The sequence below is a fragment of the Drosophila obscura genome, unplaced genomic scaffold, assembly GCF_018151105.1.
Source record: "Drosophila obscura isolate BZ-5 IFL unplaced genomic scaffold, ASM1815110v1 contig_37, whole genome shotgun sequence".
Lineage (NCBI taxonomy): Eukaryota > Metazoa > Arthropoda > Insecta > Diptera > Drosophilidae > Drosophila > Drosophila obscura.
The window spans coordinates 595231-612435 of record NW_024542825.1 but is presented as its reverse complement, the minus strand read 5'-3'; the positions used below and the strand labels follow the sequence as shown (position 1 = coordinate 612435).

The 17205-nt window shown below is 42.6% G+C and overlaps 1 protein-coding gene across 2 annotated transcripts in view; it reads right to left on the bottom strand.

The window, feature by feature from the left end:
• LOC111080101 (Down syndrome cell adhesion molecule-like protein Dscam2) overlaps positions 1–17205 on the bottom strand; it is a 121534-nt gene that overhangs the window by 43731 nt on the left and 60598 nt on the right. For both annotated transcript variants that reach the window (XM_022375549.2, XM_022375559.2), the window contains exons 2-4: positions 15627–15825; positions 7471–7731; positions 6962–7158 (exon numbers count right to left, since the gene is read on the bottom strand). In XM_022375549.2, coding sequence (XP_022231241.2) covers positions 6962–7158; positions 7471–7731; positions 15627–15825 — 657 coding nt within the window. The remainder of the gene's footprint in view (positions 1–6961; positions 7159–7470; positions 7732–15626; positions 15826–17205) is intronic.

The window sequence follows — 17205 nt, the reverse complement described above, 5'->3', positions numbered from 1 at the left end:
AGTGGCAGGGAAAGGAAGCATCCCAATTCCGTTACGTTTCGACATAATGTGGCCACAAATGTGTAGCCAAACAATAAATGAAAATTGTGTGCAATTGTCGTGTGTGTGTCTTTCTCTCTCTCTCTCTCTCGCACTTGTTTTTTTTTCTGCTGTCAACTTTTGGGCATGGTTCCCCTGTCTCTTTCTGTATTGCTCTTTTCTGCTCTGCTCTGCGCTGCGCTGCTCCTCTTTTCTCTGTGTGTATTGTTATGTTTTGTGGCAGCAGCAAGCAACTTCCATTTCGTGCTGCCTGCGTGTCTCGCAATGCGCTCGTTATCCTTTTTATTTGAAGTTTGCTTAATGCCAAGTAAATAGTAGCCCCCCCCCACCACACCCAACGTACACACACACACATGTCCCTTGCTTGCCTCATTGTTTCATCTTTTTGTTGTTGTTGCTGTTGTTGTTGCTGTGGTGTTCCCAGGACAGATGGTTATCCACTCTGGGGGCTTTCATTTTTCCAGCCTTTCCTGTCAATGTCCTGCCATTTCATGGCTTGCTGCAGACGAACCTCAACCTTTGGGTGGGGTGGAGGTGCCTGCTCCTGCTGCTGCTCCTCGACATTAAGTTGCTTGTTACCTATGACCCCAGCCCATCCCACCCCCCACCGGTACACCACATGGATGGACACCACCGCAGACTAGTGGTTGCCCCTTCCCCTCACTCTCTTTCTCTCTGTTATCTGGCGCATTATCATCATCATCTTCAATTTAATGCGTCGACGATGCCACTCGACAAGCTCACTCACTCGCTTCCTCGCTCTCTCACTCTCCCTGCCTGTCCCTGTCGTTTCTTTTTGTTTTTGCGCCACTTCCTGCCAAAGGACATGTTTGCGTTTATTTTTCTCCGGTTTCTAAGAGTACCTCAGAGTACTACTGGTAGCCAGTACTGGCACTGCTGCTCCTACACTCCATTCCTCTCTCTCTCTCCTTTGGGTAATGCCACTTTATATGCCGCAGTGGATGCCTTTAGAGGCTTTTGTATTTACGCCATGTTAAGCCTCGTCTCGAATCCTTCGAATGCCACACAGCCACATCCGAGTGGCAGCCTCTCACCCTCCCATCCACTCTCTCTATCGTTGCATGTGTATTGGCATTTGCTTGGTTGATTTTCATGTTGTCCCGCCTATTTGCCTGTGACAATCTACCAATCTCCTTCCGCCCAGTCTCCACTGCCAGTGACAGTTCTCCTTCCCGCGCGCCTGCTGCCACCATTCGTTTTGGGTGGTGTTAAGGCCCAAACATAGAGCAAGGTCGTTTCCCGTTTCCATATGCCCGAGCAGCATTTACATTTAACATTTCCATTTCCATTTTGCGTGGACGTGCCCGGGGTTTCGCTTCGCATCGGCATCCTCATCGGCAACGGCAACGGCAACGCTTTGGTTTTTGGTTTTGTTTTCCTTTTTGCGTTCTGTTCTGGGCTTTTTTATGCATGATCTCATCGCTGAATGGCAGCTCATGTGACAGCCAGGCCTAAAGACTATACTCCACTCCAACTCCACTCAACTCTCCTCCTCCTCCACAGACTCCACTTTGTTTCCATAGCTTTTTATGTCTGCCTCCCAACTGCCTGCTCCTCTGCCTCTCCTTTGGGGGACCCAGACAAAAGTTAATTGCCTGACATTAAACTATGGAAAATAATGATGGACCCTTGGGGAGCCGGAGAGCAGAGCTGTAGAGCTGCTCCACAGCTGCACTTGAGCGTGCAGATCCAGGAGCATGGATAGCACAGGGTTGCTCTGGGCTGGGCTGCTTGTGCTCTTAATTATGGTTTTTTTTTCTTCTTTTTTTTTTTTTAAATACTCATTACGGCCAACTCTCAACTAACTTTAAACGCTTTTTCCGAGTTCTGAAAAAAGGGCTGTGAATAAAACCAACGATTAAAACTCTTGGGAAAACAAATTTGTTTTTTGCTCTCAAGCGTCGATGGAAGTAAACGCTAATCGGAGATTGGTGACATTCGTTTAGGATCGATCATAATATCGATAGATAATTATATGTATATATGTATATATATATATTATTATTCTATTATTATTATTATATTATTATTATTATTGTTATTATTATTAATATTATTATTATTATTATATTATATTATATTATTATTTTTATTATTATATTATTATTTTCATAGCTGCCAAGCTTCGTATTTGGTTACTTTGATTGGGTTGCAAGCGAATTCCCAATTGACATTTTCATCGTTTTTGTTCTACCTTTTTGTTCCACCTTTTTGTGCCTCGTTGATTGACAAGATCCTCATGTCAAGCTCGGTGCTACCACTAATAGGCTCCTACTGTACGCTTCTATGACTTTTTTCTGGGCTCAGAATTTTTCACTTTTGTGTACATATTTTTGTGTTGAGCAAACGCTAAGCTAAACTTAAGCGGTTTTTGTGTGCTGTGACAGCAGCGGAAGCGGAAACAACACCACCCAACACACCCCACGCCGCAAAACGAGACCGCCCCGTTCCTGCCCTTGTCAGCTTAGAATCAAAAGCAAAAGCCAAACACCCTTAACCCCGAAGCTCACAGCCGCCTAACCTTACCTATGGCAACCGTGGAGGTGGTTCCTCCTCTTGGCGGGCGCCCTTCGTTATATTCCGCCATAAAGCAGCTGTCTGTTGCTTGCCTACTTTTCGCCAGGTATATAGATGCAGGACTCCTCCTCGTATTCCAGTACCCCACCACATCATTCCGCTTCCTTGCAACGACAGATCCAGATCTGATTGGCCTCATCAGGAACCGAAAATAAAAAATAAAAAATCCAGCAGCCAGCAGCCAGGAGCCAGGACCCTTCGGGGTGTTCGCTCCAAAAAGGCAATACATTAGCCAGGCTCCCAGTTCCAGTTCCAGATTAAACTTGACTTTTCATTTGCCCATTCTGCTGGCTGTCCGCCTGTCCGCCTGTCCACCTGCCCGCCTCAAGGGTTGTGGCTGCTGAATGGCAGCGAACACATTTTTGGAAAATATTGCCCATCGGCCTTCGTTGATTTTTGTTGGTTTTCATTTTGTCATTTTGCGGTTATTAGCGCGACAATTTTGCCAGTGTTTTTTGTCCTACGGGCTTTTCCCGGCTGCGATTTATTGCCCGGACATTTGGCCGATGAGTTATTACCGTAAGATTAGGCCAAGCAGGAACAACCATGGCTCATTTTCTCTGTGTCTCTCTCTCTCTCTGCCTGATTAATTTCTAGGTGTCAATGGGGCAATGAGAAAAAGCAGAGAAAAGCAGCGAAAAGACCAAAGAAAAGTGAATTTTTATTGCTTGACGTAAATCAAAGTGTGAGTGGGGGTGTGGGGTAAAAAAGGATAAAACAGATTGCAGATGCTGACTCTCTGCGCTGATCCTTGTGTTGATTTCAATTAAATTGTTTTCTGATTTAATTTCACTCTTCAAATGTTTCCTGTTCTCCAGTTAACAACAGAAAAAAAACACGCAGAGACAGACAGACAAGAAGGTTTTGGTCCCCACTGGCAACAGGATTGCCTCTCTGCCCCGTCTGCCCCTCTGTCTCTGGGCCCGCAGCACAGCAACCGCAAAAAGTGCCTGGCAGGCAGGCAGGCAAAAAAGGAGCAGGACATCATTTGCCTGTTTGATCTACTCCTCAGGGTACCCCGGACGGGTACGGCTTCAGGGTCTTTCGCTCTGCTTGCTTAAAAACGCATTACGAACCGGAGTCCTCCACTGAAGCGTAGAGCACCCAGAGAACCGGAGGTAACTGAGACTGAAGACGAGACTTTGAGCTTTGAGGCTGGACTGGCACTGTTGGGATTGTTGACCGCAAGTGGAAAATCCTTAGCCCACAATCAGCAGTTCACATATCCTGCCACAAGCTGTTCGGTGTCGTCTCTGGATTTTATTTGTTTTGCTCTTCAGCTTTCTTTTTTATTTTTTTTTCTTGAAAATTTATTGTAAACGTTTCGAATTTTTCTGCATTTATAAATCCAATTTTTTAAAACATTTTTTGCATTTAAAAAATCTCACCAAAAATAGAAATTTTGCGGTTTGTCGAATTCTGTTTTTTTTTTCTTCTTTTTTTTTGCTCGTAATTAAAATCATTTGATTAAACATTTTGACTAAAACATATAACAGACAAAAACAAATAAAACAGATGCCACCACAGACAACTTCTCCTCGTGCGAGTAACATATTAAATGTGGGGGAGTGGGAGGTGTAGGAGTAGGAGTAGGAGTGGGAGTGGCTGGTGGCTGTGGCTTCTGGTCCTGAGGCTCAACTAATTAAACCACAAGCGGCGACCTATATATAGGCCACACACACACAAATACATCTATACACATGTATGTATATTTATACATCTATGTATCTACATATATGTACATATATTCTACTCTTTATTTTTCGCTCTGTTTTATTGGAATTTACTCGTTTTTGTACACCTTCCTGCCGCTGCCTCTGCCTCTGCCTCTGCATGGGCTGCTAATTAACGTTCGGGTCAGTCGTTCAGTTCCCACTTGTTTATGATGTTTTTAGGTCTGTTAGGTGGGCATTACTCATACGACATGTGTAACACACCGAACAGAGTTGGCAGCGGCGGCGGCAAATCGTTGGCTGTTGGCTTTAATGAATTTTTACGAGTGTCGAGTGGCCGTGTGCGCCGTGTGGTTGATAAATGAATAGTATGTTGTTCAAATATATATTCAGAATTGCAGTTCATTCGGCTAACCAGTGGAGTGGAGTGTGTGTGTGTGTGTGGAGTGGTTCAGCAAATTATTCAGTTTTAAGCATGAATGAAGCCCACGCTTGAATATTTTTATGGTTAACAGCAGCTTTTATATGAATTTACAACTTGATTTGCTTTTTGTTTTTGCGCAGTTTTTCCTCTATATGCACATCGCTTTGTTGGTGCTATATTGGATCTAAATTTCAGTTCATTCGAGTACAAAGAGTACAGTATTTTAATTGGCGGTGGCAAAATCAGCAATAAAAGTGAGAATGGAACAAAATCTAACGAAAGAAAATGAGAGAGCAAGAGCTGCATACTTTGTTTTTCTCCGTTAATATATTTCTCATAATTTTTTTGAGTTGCATAGAGCTCAATTGTGATTAAAAAAAAATGTACTCAAAAATCTATAATCCATGATTGCTGCAGGTCTTCCCCATAGAACTAATCTCTCAATTATCAAAGCTAAGACAGTCCAGAGAAGTAAAAAAAAAAACCAGCATAATCTTTAGAAATCTTTGAATTCCGTAAGAAAGGAAGCGAAATGCCTGTCTATGCTGACACCCCCTGTCGGGCAAGTATATGCAGTTTTCTCTCTTCCGAAAATCATCTCTAAATAATCCCATAAATATAATGTTAAATGAATATATTCTGCACTCCCTTTTTCCTGCTACCCAGAATCAAATATTCTTGGCTTATATATTTATAATTTAGTTTCACAATTTTCCTACTATAACTTTAAATCTCCCTCTCCCAGTCCCAGTCGTCTTTCTTGGCATGCAAAATGCAATTAGCGTGGGTTCTGGCTCTGGATTTGGCTCCGATTCTGGTTCAGGGCAAAACCCACTCTCAAGTATCTGCCCCTCTGCCACTGCCACACACACAGCTATTACTGCACTGCAGCCCCGCATGTGTGTGTGTGTGTGTGTGTGTGTTGTTTTTGAATTAATTACACATTTGATAGCCAAAGAGCAACTACAGCCATGGCTTTAGGGTGGGTGGGTATGGAGGGGGGACTATGGATATAGGTGTGGAGGTGTGCAAAAGTTGAGCTTGTGGATGGGGGCTGGGGCGGGCTAGGGGGGCTCTTGGGCCTCAATTCGAGTCGATTGCCTGCACAGCAGACGAACAGACGGAAGGGTAGTGGTAGTAGTGGTATAGTGGCAATATTTCACTTTATTTGCCTTTTGATTAGCCCTAATAGCCCAACGTTAACAGGTCACACGGCCACTGCCACTGCCCACTGCCTTTGCCACTTGTTGCAACAACAACTACAACACAACAACTAGTTACAGCTACAGAGAGCAGTGTGGCACATAAATTTCTATTCTAATTACTTGGAGGTTGAGCAGCAGCAGCAGCAGCAGCAGCAGCAGGTCGGTCAGAGGCATTTGTAATTTATGTGTGTTGGGGCTTTGTGTTAGCTTTTTAAAAAAGATATATGCGATTATACAAAATGATTGTTGTTGCATCTAAATGTGGCCCAGCCAGCATGCCAGCATGCCACCATGCCACACAGCCACCAATGCCACATTTAAACGAAATGTGTCAGCGCATTTAGAAGGGATATACAACAGGGTTAAGTGTTGTCCCATTGTACATTTTGTGTTGAATAAATGAATGTCCATGTCCCCAGTCTGCCCCCTGCCCTGCTTCATTATGCAAATAGTTGCTGGCTGCTGCTGCTAACTGCTCTGCTGCTGCTGCAGTTGCACTGGTAATTGCTGTGCAACATGCTAATTAAGCGATCTCCCCCCCCAATGTGATCCCCAAACGAAGGAGACGAAGGCAGAAGGTCAACTCGAAGGCAGCCCCGCCCCAGACAGACATCCGCACGGGTCACTGGTCACTGGTCACTGGTCACACTCCCATGAGAGCCAAAACAGGGCACTAATTTATGTGAATATTTTTATTCGAGCGAGTGCAGGAAATTATTAATGCTGCTCAAGTGGATTCTGTACGTAATTAATGAATGGCGTGGGATTAGCATGGACAATGCAGATCCAGGGTTGGTACTTCAATTAAGGGAAGGGCAGGGCAGGCAGCACACCCGCACTCGCCTTTCGGTGTGGCTTTTTGTCACAGAAGACGTTAAGAAAGGCAAAGAAATATCCTCCCTACCCAATGCCATGATTCCAACTCCCAGTCAACTCTTATTTCATCTGCTTCCTCATCTGATTATGCCCAAAGATACAGCCAGCCCTTTCAATATTTAAATAATAAGAAATCTTCTACTCACAGTTAACATTCAGCGTAGCAGTGGACTCCAGTCGTTTGCCCTCATTCATGGCGCGATTCCTTACAACACACTTGTACTTGGCGCCATCGTCCTCGCGGCGTGGTGTGACCGTCAGTGTGGAATTGGTGGGCTGATCCTTGGTGCCGCCGCGCAGCACAGTGGCGGGCAGGGGAGAGTTGGAGCCCTCGCGATACCAACTAGCAAAGGAAATTAAACAAAATATTAGTTCCCATTTTTTTTTTAAATTTGTTTTTGTATATATTTAAAATTAGATAAGATAAACTAGAATTATGGAAATGATAATAAGAATGACAAAAATTAAGGCTCGATTATATCGATTAAATTTAGTACAAAATATCAGTAATATTAATTTTATATTAATATTTTTTTACTTTTATATTTTATTAATATTATTTTTATATTTTATAAATTTTTTTTTGTTTATTTTATTAATACCTATTATTATTAATATTAAAAATTTAATCAATGTTAAAGAAAAATTCACTCACGTTATGGTGGGATCGGGGGAGCCACCAATACTGCTGCATGTCAGCTCCATGGGCTTATCCTCGGTGGCCACGGCAATATTGCCGGGCGAGATCACAGGCGGATGGGGTGGCGTAAGCACCGTGAGATTGTGGAACTCCTGATGGACATCCGCGCCCGTGCCCTTGGCCTTGATGCGGCACTCGAAGCGTCCATTGTCGCGATTGTATGAGACATTCTTGATCTGCAGATCGTAGATGCCGCGCTCCGGTTGAAAGTCGAGTCTGAAATGCATGCAAAAAAGAACAAATCAAATTGGGCACAAAAAGAAACATTAAACAGTTCAAAGGTTAATGGAGAATCAATCAATCTGCAGTGTGGGACACACCCACCCCCCACAACACGCACGCTGTCAGAAATCAACTTATTTTTATTTGAAAAGTTCCCCGGAGTCGTCTTTTCTTCCTTTGGGTAACCAATCACTAATTGTGCTAATATTGAGTTTGCCCCACACTGTGTCCTGCCTCGAGGCTCCTCTCGCTGCGACGGTGTGGCATCCACTTCCCGCTGCTGCTGCTGCTGCCCGCAGGTGGCCAAACTTTAAACGTTCGCCCGAATATAAATAAATACAAAATGCTAATATTTGACGAGCACAGAGAAACTGGAGAGGACACAGAGCACACAGGGCCAGGAGGCAGGAGGCAGTAGCTCTCGTGGGGCTCTGTGTAACAACATAAATAAAATCAACGTTCGAATAAATAAATGTTTGCAACAATTTTCCTAGACAACTTTCCAATAAGATGACGCCCTCAGACGCAGGCGTCAGCCAAGTGAAAGGTAAATAGAAACAACCAAAAAATATAAGAAATGAAGGAAGAATTATTTCACGAACCGAAGCTATAGATGCACTAAAATATGTGATTTGATTTTGATAATATTTCAGTAACCCAACATTTATCCGAATCGTTTTTTTTTTTATAATTCGAAATTAATAAAATAATAAATAAAAATAAAAAAATTAATTTTGTTGTAATATTTTTCTGTATTTAAGATAAATTTGTAAATTTTTGTTTCAAACATTCAATGATTATACCCTGCTGTAAGCGAGTGTAGAAATTTTCACAAAAATACACCGAGATTTGACACCCGAGGAGTCTGTGTGTGTTATTTTGCTTATTGTTATTTGCTGGACTATTAGGAGCTCTCCTGAGGAGTTCTTTTCAAGGTAATTGCTTTAGCAACACCAGTCAGCCTACCCCAACCCTGGCAACACTCCACACTCGACAGACAGGCCAAGCCAAATTAATTGCAAAAATGTTTTAATTGGAAAATCGAACATTTCGTTTGGTAAAAGAATTTGTATCCAGAGAGCGAGCGGGCACAAAGAGTTGATTTGATTCGTTAGTTTTGTGCTTTGAATGTTTGTTTAAATCAATAAATAAATAAACTTTGGTAAGCAAACAAGCAAACGAAATGGTGAGACATTTATCGAAGTATTTGCCGTGGAAATATACAAAATGTGAAATATGAAAGATGTCAGGGATATATTTATATTCTTCTCAATTGAATTTATTTACTCATCATTTTTCTGTGTGTGTGCGACAATTTTTGATTTAATGGCTTAAGCGATGAAGAGAAGACAACATTTGTTTGCCAGAAACTCTGAATTTATCGCAAGAGAATTTATGGAAATTTATTTTATTTATTTAAATGCAATTTTCGGTGCGTTGCATGGAATAAATTTAAATTTTAAGATTTAAAGTTTAAAATAGAAAAATAAAAATTATGTAGGTGAGATGGTATCACTTGATAGGTATTTATGAATTTTACAAATTACTTAATCAAAATATCCATCAAATATCGTTGTTAATACGTAAATGCCAGCGATTGTTCAGGCATAAATTTCCTCCTGCTTTTGTTCCAGCAACTTTCATGCAACTTGTAACTTCCTTACATTCCCTCAAGCTACAAGACTTTTTTTTTCTCTGTCAAACCAATTCACTATCCGCCACTTTCCATGAGCATCACATCCCACGCACATCTTTAAGCCAAATCACGTCTTTAGCTCCATATTCAATATCTCTAGAAATTGCTCGTCTTTCATCTATCATCAACGAGGAAGAATGTCAGTCAGTGGCATGAGGCTTCAGGCGGCTGTGGATGAGGCGGAGGCGGAGACCTGGCACTAGAGCTGTAGCTGACTGAGGCTGGTGGCTGGAGAGGCTGGTGGTTGGGTGGTTGGAGCTGAAGCCTGTGGCCTGCTGGCACAAGTTTGTCAATTTTCTGCTGTTGGCTTCTGGCCGAGACAGTCATTTCTCTTCGTCTGCGTTTCGTCCTGGTCCTGGTTTTGGCTTTGGGTTTTGGTTCTGTTTCAGTTCAGTTCCCTTGCTTCATTTTGTCAATGTCTTAATATTTCAAGGCCACTTTTGGTGCTGAGAGTTTTTTTTCTATTTTTTTTTTTTTTTTGGGGGGGGATGGTTTTGCTTTTGTTTTTTTTTTTTTTTGCTTGCCTGCGATTTTTTACAATTTCTCAATAGAATGATGCTGATGATTATTTTGTCGTCGTCTCGTCAGCATCGTTGTCCTGGACAACTACTGAAAATTGATGCTCGCCCGAATGCGCTTCGCTGTCTCTCCACCGGCTCGTCCCTCCACCCTCCACCCACCACCCTCCTCCTTTCCACGCTGGTCAGTCAGCAGTTTATTAGATTGGCCAACAAGATGGGGTATTCCCATTCCATCCTCCTCCTGCCAGCTCCTACACAGTTTTCACAAGTTCATTTGTCAAGCCTGACTGACGGACTGCGGCCCGAAATTGGTTCTCATCTTGAGCGCGCTCTCCTCTTCATTTAAGGCTGAGACGACTTCAGTTCCAGTTCCCTGGCCCCTGCTTCGTCTTCTGCATTTATTTGTACGGTCTAGACAATTTTTATGATTCTAATTGGACGACAGCTCAAGGGCGTTAATAGAGGAGCTAAACAGGAGGAGCTGCAGAGGAGGGGAAAAAACAGGAGGAGCTGCAGAGGAGGGGAAAAAACAGGAGGAGCTGCGGTCAACAGAAACTGTGCGACTGATTAACTGGGGCCAAAAAGGGAGGACATTCCCTTGCTTTGCTCCCTCCTACTGGTTCTCCTCCTGTTTTCCCTGTGCTAATTGCCGTGAAAAAAAAGCAACAGCAGCAGCAACAATACGCAGCAGCGAACAAAATTTAATTTGCCAAAAGCAGCAAACCGCAGCAGAAGCAGCAGCAGTAGCAGCAGCACCAGCAGTCGAAGCAGCAGCACCAACTGCTGGACATTTGCTATTGAAAAAAATCTCTCTCTCTCTCGAAATAAAATTCAGACAATTCACAAAAAAGAAGAGAAAAGAAAGAGAAGACTAGGAAAAAGGGAGAGGCAGAGGAAGAGCGACACAGAGCAAAAGCCAGGGCAGCAAATTGACTGAAGTCTCCACAGACAGCCCCTCTCCTGCACCCCTTACCACTCTTCATACACTGTTCTTCATTCTCTTCGCTACTCTGCGATTCTTTCTGGGTTGTCCTTGTCTAGTTGCATTTTTTTGTATTATTTTTTCGATACCCTCTAACAGAGGGGATATGATGAACCTTAACAGGGATTTGAAATTGGTTCAAAAAAATTTCTTCATTAATTAAATCAAATAAAAAAAGTTATAAAAAGTTAAAATAAAAATCTTCATCGACTATTTCGGATGATCTTTATAGGCAAAAAGTATTCTGAAACCTTGGCAGAAATTGTTGGAATTAATTGCGGTACAGATTAAAATTACAGACTGGAAATCTGCTCAGTAAATTCCGATAATTATTTCATACTCATCTACCGCTAAGGGTATCCTACCTAATGCTTCGTATACTCAAAAACTAGTCCTTCCTTTCATGTCATATTTGCTGTTGTGCCACTTCGCCCCTTTAGTTCCCTTTTTGGGGCCACGTCTCTGGCGACTTGCTCATTTGCAGCTGGGGCCCACAGAGAGAGCGAGACAGAGGAGAGCAAACCAAAGGCAGCGGCAGAGAACGGCGGGGAGGAGCTCCCCGCCAACATCGGTGCAGAGGAGAACACCAGCAGCATCCAGTGGCAGGACACGTGCCTCTGCTACCCCCTCTAGCTACAACAAAAAGTGCAAATTATAAAAACTGCTGGCAAAGCGCAGTCATCGTCCGCGCTCTGGGGACACACCCCACCACCCTCCCGCTACGATGGCGGAAAAATGAAAAGCGCTTTAAATTATACAAAAAAAAATTGAGAGAGAAAATCAGCAAAGAAGAAGCGCACAGGACATCGCAGCAGGCGGGTAGCGCGCGTCCTTGAGAGCTAACCAAAAAAAAAAAATATATTAAAAAAAAATATATACGACTCCAGGGAGGATAAGAGAAAGCCCCCCGAAAGCTGCCTCAAGGGACAATCAGGGGGGGGGGAGGCTGGCTGCGTGCCCCCTGGCCCTGCCATGTTGTTGCAATTTTCAAGTTTATCCAAAGAAGGTCCCGTCCCGTGCCACCGCTTTCTCCCCTCCTGGCTATTTCTCTGCAATTTGTGATTCGTTGTTGTCCTCAATTCGCGATTTTCTTTGCAAAAAAAAAGAAGAAAATTTTAGTTGTGTTTTTTTTTTTTTGGACAGAGGTGGAGACTGGTCCTTAAACGGCCGCCAATTATTTCGGATAAGAAGAAACAGAAACACAAGGAGATTCCTTGGGGCTAAAAGAAACATTGCTTTGGGTATCAGAATAAGGATATTTAATGGGGAGACAAAGGAGCAGCAGAGAGAGCAGAAATAAAAAGTAAAGAGAGGAATATGGATATTAAATAATGGATAAATATACCAGCCGACCGACCTTTGGAGCAAAAAGTTTTAATCAAATGAACGAATCATTCGATGGTTTGGGGAGCAGTCCCCATGAATATCTGAAGGGTAGGAAATTTATATACGAGATTGAAGATGGAAATGCGCCCAAGGGCAAGCAAAATACATATATGTCTATGAGGGGAATGTTGATCAAAGAACGGCACATCAAAGGAATCGGTATAAGGAATAACAAATCTATATCTATATATTTTCTTTGATAATACATTTTTGGTCGAAAAGACCTTCCAAAGTCAGAGCAGTGGTCCAGAGAGGTCAATTGAATTACCCCCAAATTTCTGTAGCTTCAAATTCAACAACATTTTTCCTTTAACTGAAAAATAAAATTTTAAGAAATCTTCAGCATTTCTTAAGAAATATTTAAGAGAATTCTGGAGTCTCCCCGCCTCCTATCTCGCATCGTATTTCTCCTTCAAACTCTCAACAGATTTCTTCTCTTCCTTTCAACGCAACGTCTCCTGCCCCTATTGGATTTCTCTTCCATTTCTCCTCGTGCAACAAATTCTCTTTATTTTATCAGATTTCTGCCACTCCTTAATGTCTGTTTATTGGTATAACATTTAGCCAAATGATCTAAACACGATTTTCAGCAGCCCCTTAAGTATGCAATCGAATATTTGTACCCAGCCACCCGCCCGCCCTCTGGCACTGAAGTGAAATTCCGCACTCGAGTGGCAAGACAGCCAGAAAGAGACACACTCAAGCGAGGTAGCAGGAAACACAGAAAGAGATAGAGAGAGGGAGAAACTCGAAAATTGTCGTTGCGTTGACTTCTCGCTCATTGTTTCTCAATCTCTACATACAGGAGCAGCAGCAGCACACACATTCCATTCCCCTGATGTCTCGTTAAATTAAATGTTCCAACGAAATATTAGCCATGAGAATTGTTGTGTGTCTGCCGCCTCTTCCCCTCTCTCTCTCGTACTATTTTTTGCCCTCACTTTGCTGTCTCTTTATTTGTGACTCCTGTCCCTGTCTTTTGGCCCACTTTCGATCCCCTCTCTGTCGCGACATTTTGGCCCAAAAAAGAACGCAAAAAAATGTAATTTCTCGTTTTTGGTTTGGTTTTTTTCACCCTCTTTTTTTCTCATTTTTGGCCAACAAATTTGCAGTAATTTCACTTTTGCTATAACACAGATGGGACACAGGATATATAGAGAAGAGACAGAGAGAGACACAGGCAGAGATAGAGGAAGTTCCAGGGAGGAAGATGTAGAGAAGTAGGAACCCCTGCCTTAGAGGGTATCCATGGGAGCTGGGAGCTGGTCTTAGAGGAAAGTAGGGACCCACAGATAGAGATAATTTCGCAGAGTCTTAGAAAAAGAGGGAGAGCGAGCAAGGAGGGGGATGGGGAAGGGGTGTGTCCTTCTCCTTGAGCCTTGTTCTGCTGCTTGTTTCGCATTGGTTTTCCTTTTCTTGTGTGTGTTTGTGTTTGGCTTTCGGCAAAAATTCTGCAGCAAAAAAAATATATATAAATATTTTACACTTTCAGGCGGTTCCAGCCGCAAAAGCTGCGATTTCGGTGGCTCCTTCTGCTGAAGGACCTCCCCCCTAAGAACTGCTCTGTGGCGCCTCAGCTGGTTGCTGCTCTAATACCTCCTCCGGCTACCTCTCATCCTTGCCTTATTTTTTTCGCATTTGTTGTTTGTTGATTTGCTTTTATTTCACAGCCCCCAAAAATATCCACCTACCAATGGCACAAATATCCCATATATAGGATATAGAAGAGAGAGAGAGAGGGAGAGAAAGAGGGGGCTCCTGGCTTGTGGCCAGCAAAGGATGGAGTAGGTAGGGAGCAGTCGAAAACCAAAAACCAAATGAAACGAAACGAAACGGATGGCAGCAAACGGGCGACGGGTGACGCGCGACGCTGCCGCTGCATTTTGTGGCCGCCGCCGCAGTGTACAGTGAGTGTGTGGCACTTAAAATTTATGCGTTGCCACATAAAGAAACCCGTGCAGCAGCGCCAGCAACAAACAACAGTGGCAGGCAATGGCAGGCAATGGCCGAGGCGGCATTAAAAAGCTGAGCCTCAGCGGGCAAACGGGCCAACGGCCCAACTGGCGAGCGACAGGAAACGGAAGTCGAAGGCACCAAGCAAATAAAAATACAATTGAAAACATTTGTGGGGCGTCGACGACGACGACGACGGGTAGGTAATGAAAATGAAACATAAACACGGCCAACACCAATAGGCAGCAGAGAAGGCAGCATATGTGAGCCAGCGACTGACTGACTGTGCACATACTGATGGGGTAGAGTGTGTGCATGAGCTTTATACTTATAGCGGCGGGGGGGAGAGAGAGTGTGAATGTGGTGTGTGTGTGTGGTGCCTCATAATTGTCTGAACATGCAACACGCGGCGTTGACATTAAGGATTAAAGGGACACCCAAACGCTACCCAGAGATGGCAGCGTGAGACGGGCGTGAGGCGTGATTAAAGCACGAAATGCAATGAACAATGGGAAATGGAAAAATTTTAATTTTCATTGCAGGAAAAGTGGCTTAAGACAAGGAAAATCTAATAAAACTGATTTAATAATTCTAAAAACGCTTTGCATAAAAAAAAAAAAATTTCATAAAAAAATTGGGTCCAAATTAATAAAAAGTTTTTATTTTATTTATTTTTATTTTTCATATATTTTTTATTTTTATTCTCTCTTCCCTGTACCCTTTATTTTATAACTGCATTCATTTCACACTCCCCTCCACTCATATTGAAATCACTCTTTTTTCTGTGCCCTCGTGTCACGCTTTTTGTCGTCTGTCTCTCCTCTCTCTGCAGAAATCACGGTTTTAATATTCGATCAAGTTCGGACGTTTGCTGCTTTGGCCTCCTGTGGCTGCTTTGGCATTTTGTTTAAATTGCCAAGAACTTGATTTTAATTAAGTTGGCAGTTCAGTCAGTCGCTGTCGCCATGCATAAATCGCATTATAGGAAAGGTGAGACAGACAGAGAGAGAGAGAGAGAGAGAGAGAGAGAGAGAGGGGGTAAGGGAGTGTGAAACATTTAATTAACTTAGCAAATGGCTCTGTGGCAACTCTGGTCTCTGTCTGCGGCTGTGGCGAGGATAAGCTGTACCCTGCACCGCACCACCCTGGGAGAGAGAGCTCTAACTGTTAATGTCCGCATGGGCTGTCGTCGTTACAGTTTATGGCACATGGCATGCCCCATAAAAGGCAACCACTTTATGGCTAGACTTTTGCCACACACACACACACACACACACACACACACACATCCCTAGGCAGCCCTGCCCATTTAAATCATTTGTTAAACTTATCTACGGGGCATTTTACTCACCTATAGCCGGAACTCAATTGAACTTCACCGATGGCCACATTATCAAATTGTGCCGGATTCGCTGTCCAGCGTGTCCAAAAGAATGAGAAATCATTCGATTCGTATTTGTCCGTGAAGCGACACTTGAGCGTCAGATCCGCATTCTCACGTGTGTCGATGGACTCGTCGGCGAGGATCGTGGAGCTCAACGCTAACAGAACTGTAAGAGAGAAGAAGAGAGAATTTAGGATTAATATAATAGATTTTAGGGAGAGATATTTGGGTATAATAATGATACAAAAGCTGTGAGTTTTACACTTTAGATAATTCAAGCACTTTTCAAGGCATTTTGTTGGGGTAAAAATTATAAGAAAAAATTACCCAACTTTAACAGATTTTCTCATAGCTCATAGCCATGACATTTCATTGGATAAACATATTTAATTTAAGTTAAACTTAAACTGAAACAATCCCAAAATTAAATCTAATTATTTTTTCTATAATTTCCAAAACATTTCTCGCTTAAGTTTCGCTTCATTAAAAAAAATCTCATATTCATACTAAAATACATTCAATATATTCCCCACATATTGCTCATAATTTTTGTATGTGTTTTTTACACATTTCCCACAAGTTTATTCTACCCTGAAATGACACCTTTTTAATTTCTCATCACCTAATTTAAAATTCCCCAAAATATGCTTGACCAAAAACGCTAAAAGCATAACTTTTTATACATATAAAAAATATATTACTGTAATTCCAAAAACCATCCAACAAATCATAACTTTTAAGTTCATCAAACGCTGCACCAAAAAAAAAAACCCCCCTCTCGACACCCATCAAAAAAGAATAACCCACAACACAAAACTCAACCGACGGACATAAGAACCTTTCCAATTTCCATGAAATTTTCATCAGCTGTTGCTCGTGTTTTTTTTTTTTTTGTCATTCTTTTGCTGCTTCAAAGAAAAACAAAAGAAAAATCGGTTTAAAAGGACAAAAAATTGTTGTGTTTAATTCTTAATAAAGCATTATGTGTGGGAGCCCTCAAGGCGAGTTTAATGCCTCAAGGCAAGCGCTGGAAAAGGCAAAGGGAAAACAATTTCGAGTAACTTTTTCATATGCTTAAGGAAAGGCAAGTGTAACTGTCCTTCAGTTCATTTCAAACATCCACACACACACACACTGAAAACCCTAAAGGACAAACGACAAAGTTTTTTATCCAAGTTCCATTGCCTACCTTTGGGCGCAGAGGCAGACAGTCAGCACCTTTACGTACCGCGATACAGGGACAGGGACCTGGGCCTGCCACTGGAACACTCGCAGGACCCTTCTCTTAACGCATTACTCTTACTTTGGTGCGTAAATTTCAAGTAGAATTTATAGCCGCTTTATATTTGGCATCAAATATGCATGAGTCGGCGTTTAAGCCACTCCAACAGAAGAAAAAAAAAAAAAAGGAGAGGGAGCCAAAAAAGTGTTTCGAGAGACCATAAATTGTTGGACTAGGGGGGGGTGTTCTGCCGTGGGTCTCTGGTCTCTGTCTGGGTTCTTTATAGATTGTTCTCTCAATTGATAGACAGAGGAGAGACAGAGG